This window comes from Myotis brandtii, unplaced genomic scaffold (assembly GCF_000412655.1).
Source record: "Myotis brandtii unplaced genomic scaffold, ASM41265v1 scaffold8, whole genome shotgun sequence".
NCBI lineage: Eukaryota > Metazoa > Chordata > Mammalia > Chiroptera > Vespertilionidae > Myotis > Myotis brandtii.
Window position 1 is genome coordinate 1,770,250 of NW_005371219.1, and position 8,129 is coordinate 1,778,378.

The window sequence follows — 8,129 nt, forward strand, 5'->3', positions numbered from 1 at the left end:
ATCCCCGCCCCAGGCCTTTACCACCCTATTGTCTGTGTCCATGGGTTTTGCATATATGCATACAAGTTCTTTGGCTGACCCCCCCCCCTGCCCCCGCCCCGCTTCTCTCTGAGATTCCACAGTCTGTTCCATGCTTCTTTGTCTCTAGATCTATTTTGTTCATAATTTTTTTTTTATTAGAGTCCACATATGAGTGAGATCATGTGATACTTGTCTTTCTCTGACTGGCTTATTTCACTTAGCATAAAGAAGGGTTATTATTGGTAATATAGCCACAACACAACTGTTGGACCAATAAAACATGATAGTATTTTTTATATATTAGTTCTGTAAGCCAAAAGTGTAAGTAAACATTGCAGACTATTTGAACCCAGAGGGATTTTGGATTTTCTTAGTGTGGATGTTTTTGACAGGATCAGATATCAAGGACCTTTTTGTTTTGGTGTGGATCAGATGTCTCCATGGATGTTTTTGACAGGACCAAATATCCTGCAAGGCCTTGTCTGTAGTAAATGAGCTTGAAACTGTGCAATGTTCTCTCATAGGTAAACTTTGAAATTATACTTGTAACACACAAACCTCATTTGCAGTCTACTTAATCACAAATTAATCCCACATGGCATTGACAATATTGAGATTTTAGATTTCTTTTGAAACAATGCCTGATTATTACATATTTAAATTCTCTTATTTTTATTGATACTTGAAAAAACCCACAGTAATGGACTAATATGAATTACTGTTTTGTTTTTATAAATCTCATGTATCCAAACAGCCTGTATATTAACACTATAATGCATCGATATCCAAAAGCATATTTTTTTGTGGAATTGTTATGGTTAGGATAGGCCTACCAAACTCTTTTATCTTACCAGTGAGCAGTAGATTTAGTGGTACTTAAAATATATATCGACCATCACTTTTAGGGATACCTAGCTAAGACAGGGAGTGCAGAGGTAAAATATACATTCTGTGTCCTAAAGGAGCTCTCATACAAAGGAGGTGTAGATATACAATGACAACTAGTTACGGTAAATGCTGGAAAGAGGTATACAGAAGGTGCTTAGGAACATAGGAAAGGCACCCAACTCCTTCAGGGTGGATGGGTCAGAAAAGGTTTTTCTGAAGAGGTAATAGATGGACTGAGTTTTAAAGGAGAAATAGGAATTACCCATTTTCTGAAGAGGTAATAGATGGACTGAGTTTTTTTTTAAATATATTTTATTGATTTTTCACAGAGAGGAAGGGAGAGAGATAGAGAGTTAGAAACATCGATGAGAGAGAAACATCGACCAGCTGCCTCCTGCACATCTCCTACTGGGGATATGCCCGCAACCAAGGTACATGCCCTTGACCAGAATCGAACCTGGGACCTTTCAGTCCGCAGGCCGACGCTCTATCCACTGAGCCAAACCGGTTTCGGCAGATGGACTGAGTTTTAAAGGAGAAATAGGAATTACCCAAACAGAATGAGGGGAAGTTTATTTCAGACAATGAATAACTTGTACAAATGCTATTATAATAATATAAGTTGCAGGTTATTAAGGTCAGAACTAAAGTAATTGTGGAGATGAAATTGAGGAGACAGGTTTTTGAGACCCTAATAGAGTAAATAGGATGTGTTTATAAGATTTGGGGTCGTGTCATATATTACTATGTATTACTTTACTCACTATGTTGCAGGCACGATGGCCTTTTAGTTTCTCCGTACACCAAGCTCATTTCTAACTTGGGATCTTTGTAGTGGTTATTCCTGCTGCCTAGAATGTACATCCTTTTCCCCCAACCCCAAGATCTTTGAGTGGCTGGCTCCTCTTTATTCTGGTCCCAGCTCATCTGTCATTACTACAGGGGCCTTTCTTGACCACTCTTATCTTATAGTAACCTCTCTAGCCTCTCCTTCACATTCATCTTATGACTCTATCTTATTTTATTCATAACACTTATCATAATACATTCACTGTTTGTTTAGACTAGACATGAGAGTATTGTTCTCAGGGAATAGAGGTGCTCAAGAAAAATATTTGAGTGAATGAATGGGTAGTGTTATGGAACTGAGTTGAGCAAATGGATTATACAAATGGCTTTTTGGCAAATTGGTTATACAAATGGCTTTTTGGATAAAAGTGCCTCCTTTAAGTAAAAAATGCTTCTTATAGAAACACAACTTCAGCTAAAGCTGTTGTCAAAGTCAGCTTGGGGAAGTTAATCAGAAGAAGGAATATATATGAAATGTTTAGCCTCTTAAAAATTGCAATCAAAATTATAAAATGTCCAAACTAAACAACTTTCTAACCTGGATGTCTTAAAAAATGAAGGACTTTTACTTAAATTATATTTAAAATAGTGGAATAAAATTATATTACCTCTAGACTTTATTTTAACATCAAAAAGGCTAACCTTTCACTTAAAAAAAGAAAATAGATTCTTCACTTCCATAATTCACATATTACCCTAGAAATAATCTAGATCCCTTGAACATTTAATGTGATTCCAAATGCCAACAAAGACTTTGAATTATATAATTCCACTGTTTAGTGTTAAAATATTTAACTTTATTTTACTTATGACTAATCCTATATAATAAAGAGGTAATATGCAAATTGACCGTCACACCCTCACACAACATGGCCGACCCCATGTGGTCACAAGATGGCTGGCAGGGGAAGGCAGTTAGGGGCGACCAGGCCAGCAGAGGAGGGCAGTTAGGGGTGACTGGGCCAGCAGGGGAAGGCAATTGGGGGCTACCAGGCCTGCAGGGGAGGGTAGTTGGGGGGGACCAAGCCTACAGGGGAGGGCAGTTGAAGGCGATCAGGCCGGCAGGGGAGCAGTTAGGCATCAATCAGGCTGGCGGGGCAGTGGTTAGGGGGGGATCAGGCTGGCAGGCAGAAGCGGTTAGGGGCAATCAGGCAGGCAGGCTGGCAGGCGAGTGGTTGGGAGCCAGCAGTCCCGAATTGTGAGAGGGATGTCCGACTGCCAGTTTAGGCCCGATCCCCCTAAACCAGCAGTTGGACATCCCCCGAGGGGTCCCAGATTGGAGAGGGTGCAGGCTGGGCTGAGGGACACCCCCCCTCCCATGCACGAATTTTGTGCACTGGGCCTCTAGTTTCTTATAAAATGTTTACTTTATGAATATTTACTCTTCAGGTTTTGGGGCATTAAAATGAAAAAAATAAATAAAACCTCAGGCATTCATAGGATAGGTGATTTCTGTCTTACAAACCTTAGATGATTTTTTAAAAACATCACATAAAACAAGAAAAAGAAAAATATATACATATATGCATTTATTGCTGGATTGGGGAAACTTATTATTATGAAAAAGAATGTTCCCCTAGAAAAAAAAGAATAATGTTCCCTTGGTATACCTTTCAAGCTACTTCTCATTCCTGTTTTTTTTATTTTATATTTTTTCTCCTAAATTTAGTAAAGGAGTTCAGCCAGTTTACAAAGCCATTGAACGCTTAGTTGTCTTTTGAGAGTAAACTTAATCTAATTGCTTTGGTGTTATTTGATACCTTGTTAATAGTTTAACTGCCTAGTAACTGGTCATCTACCTGGCAATCCCTACCCAATATCCCCAAGAAAAATGTATTTTTTTACGTTTAACTCAGCATCTCCCTATTCATGATTCTTATATTCATAATACTTATTTTTTTAAGTTATCTATATGTAAAAACACACTTATCAGATTATTCTTGAAATATTATGTATGCAATAACTTTCCCAGGTTTTCCACTGTATAAAAGTTTAAATTGTTGGACTCTTCACCCTTCTTCATAGTATTTTATATTCACTTGTATGCTGCATTTCAAAATACAGAAGAGAGAAGATATATTCTATATGTGATAAAAAGTGGAAGAAAATTAAATATTCTTTCCTGACCACAGTTGTCATGATCACATATGCTAAGATATTGAAATGATAGATAAAGGGGTGTAGTTCTGTTCAGTACAAAATGTTAAGCTCTGGTTACTGTCATTTAGCTGAAAAAAATAAGATCACCCAAATTAGGTTAATGGTGAAAAATCTAAATGATAGTAAGCTACACAGTGGTATGGATAACATATATGTCTATTAATTCATTCATTTACCTGTGAGGCACTATTTTGGATACAGCAAGGAACAAAACAGGCAAAACATCTTGCCCTCATGGAGCTTACATTTTTCATGCAGTGAACAATTAGCAAAGTAAATAATTTAGTCTTAGCAATGAGTACTGTGAAAAAAATAATAAAGCAAGGGAGGATAGCAGGGACAGGGGGGTACAGGTTTAAATTTAAAAAATATGTACAAACGCATATGCACGATACATTTATATAATTTAAATGGGTAAAATGCTTAATTATAAAAAACAATTGAGTTATTTGACCTAATATTTATATTTACTTAGAAATTACACACCTGTTCTACTGCTATTCTTAAGTAAATGTTAGTGGATTTTATTTATTGTTTTAGATAAAAATAAATATAATTTAGAAAGTTTATTTTTTCCCCTCCACATATCACAAGAAGAGAACCTTTGATAGTGAGTTATAATGATTATTGGATAATGACAATAACATTAGGTAAATTCTTACTAAGGGCGTAGTGTGTGCCAGGCATTGATCCCAATGCTTTACATATACTAATTAATTCAGTAATTGTCTGAGGATACTTATCACTCTGTCTCTATTTTATAAATGCAGAAGCTAGGCACAGAGAAGGTAAGTATCCTGTCCAAGATCATACAGAAAGTAAACCAGAGTTGAGATAAAAAATGCAGGCACATTAGTTCCAGAATCAGCTCTTATAACTATTGCATATTATTACATACTGCACTAGATGTGAAGAGGAAGCAGATAGACATACTGGCCATAGAGTAAGCATTAAGAAACTACCTAGAAATTATAAATTAAGAGATTTAAGATAATCATATACAGAACATTTTTAATCATCTATATAATCCTATATAATAAAAGGCTAATATGCAAATTGTCCCCTTGGGAGTTGGACTGACTGGGAGTTCGACCACTTGCTATGATGTGTGCTGACCACCAGGGGGCGGTGCGGAACAAAGGAAGGCCCCGGTTGGCAGCCAGCAGCTGGGGAAGGAAGGACCCGGCCACCAGCCGGAAGGCCCTGATTGGTCCTGAACGCCAGCCAGGCCTAGGGACCTTCCTCATGCATGAATATCGTGCACTGGCCCTCTAGTGTTCCTTACAATGCAAAGACCTCTACAAACCAATTAGAAAAGGATTACTAATCCCCTTCCCAAGACATGAGCAAAAAACATGAATAGGCAAGTCAAAGATAAAGAAATGCACACAGATGAAAATATGAAAAGACAGTTTTTTCCTGTTTTGCATATTTAGATGTGCAGTTTCTTAAAGTGGGTGTAAAAAAATCATTAAATATAATGACTAGTTGGGAGACAGAGTTTTAGGGCTGATTAGAAGTGGCGAGCTGGCAGTTGAATGATGTGCATTGGAGCTGTGGTTTGAGAGCAAACCAGCCAAGGTTCCAGGAGAGAATTAAGCCCTGCAGAAATGATTTGAGTGACTGTTTTCTCAGCTTCCTCAAGGGTGATTTGTAGCTACTACACTCTTGATGCATCAATGGTAAGTTAATTAATTATGTATCATGGATGCCTTAGGGCATTAACATTCTCTCTTGAAAGGCCTGGCTATTAGGATTGGAAATAATGGAAGTCCATTCAAGAGACTTAGCAGAAACCCAGAGAAAAAATTTTGACAACTATACTATAAAAAGATAATGGAAAATATTTTATGGGCCAAAAGGAGGTTTGAGAGTCAAATGTGATCAGTGTTCATTCTTATTGTAGGTTACATTTCAGGAATCCACCTGGGTCTTACTTAGTACAATTAAAAATCCACATGCAAATATTCAATTAACTGATGCATAAAAATGTTGGAATTTAAGATTTGATTATTTCACTAAGTAAACATTTATGATATAGCAACATAATTAGACTCTACCATGCTATTTATAATCCTAACTATGTATTTTATTTCCAGGGAGCCTTTTATTATTTTATCAGGAGGTTTGTCATATGATACTGTAGGAAGAAGACCTTGCTTAACAGTTATGCATGGGAAAAGTACTGCAGTGCTAGAAATGGACTATTCAATTGTTGATTTCCTAACACTGTGTGAAACACCATACGCAAATGGTAAGTTTTGCAACTTTAAAGCTCATTCTCTACATTCAGAACAAAGACCTATGTATTATCTTATTAGTTTCTTTATTGTGTTCATTCTTCTGGGAAAAGATGCTGCCTTCATAACTTTGAAAATTTTATTTCAGAAGTTAATTCTGTTTAATAAGCTTTATCTGTTTAGTATTACATATTATTAGTAAGTGTCTTTATAGGATAAACAAAACTATACACATTAAGAAACATTATGGAACAACAAATTGATCTCTCTCTCTCTTTCTCCAAAATAAATAAATAAATAATTTTTTAAAAAGAAACATTTTAATAATCTGTAAAATACTATTGTACAAGCTTCTCCAGAAAAACACAAACCATTAGAAGCAGATATGAATACAGATAGAGAGAATTTAAGGAATTGGTTCATTCATTTGTGTAATCTGATAAGTGTAAAATTTATAGAGCAGGCCTGCAGCCTGAAAATTCAGGACAAAGTTGATGTTACAATCTTGAGTCCGAATTCTTAAGGAAGAATTACTGTCTTGAGGCAGAATTGCTTTTTTACCCAGAAAACCTGTCTTTGTTCTTCAGGCCTTTAACTGATAGGATGTGGCCCACCCACATTATGTAAGATAATCTGCTTTGCTTAGAGTCTACTGATTTAATTTTAATCACATCTAAAAAAATACCTTCATAGCAACATCAGACTGATGTTTGACCAAACAATTGAGCACCACATGAAGACATATCTATCTATCTATATAAAAGCTTAAGCGACTGTCCAACTGGTAGCTGTGACGCGTAATGACCACCAGGGGGCATACGCTCAATGCAGAAGCATGGAAATGTGGAACAGACTGATGATACTCAAAGGGAAGGGAGGTGGGAGGAGAGCAGGAAGAGATTAACCAAAGATCTTATATGCATACTAGAGGCTCAGTGCACAGATTTGTGCACCAGCGGGGTCCCTCGGCCTGGCCTGCAGGGATCAGGCCGAAACTGGCAGTCTTACACCCCCCGAGGGGTCTCAGATTGTGAGAGGGCACAGGCCAGGCTGAGGGACCCCACCAGTGCACGAATCCGTGCACTGGGCCTCTAGTCTATAATAATAATCTATAATAATAAAAGCCTAATATGCTAATTAGACCGGACAGCAGAATGACCTTCTGGATGAAGCCGGGGCTGTGAGGGCCAAGGCAAGCCACTGCAGCTTTGAGGGCCGAGGCAAGCCACCCTGGCTGTGAGGGCCAAGCCCCTTGCATGAATTTCCTGCATTGGGCCTCTAGTATAAGCGACCATTACGACCAAATGACCGTACTATGACATGCGCTGACCACCTGGGGGCAGACGCTCAACGCAGGAGCTGCCTCCTGGTGGTCAGTGCGCTCTCACGGCCAGCCAACCTCCCCCGGTCCCTTGCGCCAGCTGGCAAACCTCCCACGGTCCCTCCCCATGTCCGGCAGGCCCCGTCCGGCAGCTGGCAGGCCCCAGCTGGCCTGGCCCCGATCAGGACTGGGCAAGACAGCCCTGATCACTGGCCAGGCCTAGGGACCCCACCCATGCACGAATTTCGTGCATCAGGCCTCTAGTTGACAAATAAAATTAACCATCACAACTTGTATAAATTTCAATAGGAATTTAAATCTGGATCTTTTTTACTATATGTGAAGCTAATTGAGATGTAAAGATGTAATGCATTTTGCAGTCAGCAGGCACAATAAAATATTTAAGTTAAGGATTATAATACTAGAGGCCCTGTGCGCAAAAATTTGTGCACTCAGGGGGGGGGAGGGGGTCGTTCAGCCCAGCCTGTGCCCTCTCGCAGTCTGGGACCCCTCGGGGGATGACCACCTGCCCATCCCGGGGGATTGGGCCTAAGCTAGCAGTCAGACATCCCTCTGGCAGCCTGGGAGCCCTCGGGGGATGTCCACTTGCCAGTGGGGAGCAGGCCTAAGCTGCAGTCGGACATCCTTAG

At 39.1% G+C, this 8,129-nt stretch overlaps 1 protein-coding gene across 8 annotated transcripts in view; it reads left to right on the plus strand.

The window, feature by feature from the left end:
- The window catches only part of STXBP5 (syntaxin binding protein 5 (tomosyn)), a 157,778-nt gene that overhangs the window by 86,503 nt on the left and 63,146 nt on the right, over positions 1 to 8,129 (plus strand). For all 8 annotated transcript variants that reach the window (XM_014531295.1, XM_014531296.1, XM_014531298.1 and 5 more), the window contains one exon: positions 6,018 to 6,172. In XM_014531295.1, the coding sequence (XP_014386781.1) occupies positions 6,018 to 6,172 (155 nt within the window). The remainder of the gene's footprint in view (positions 1 to 6,017; positions 6,173 to 8,129) is intronic.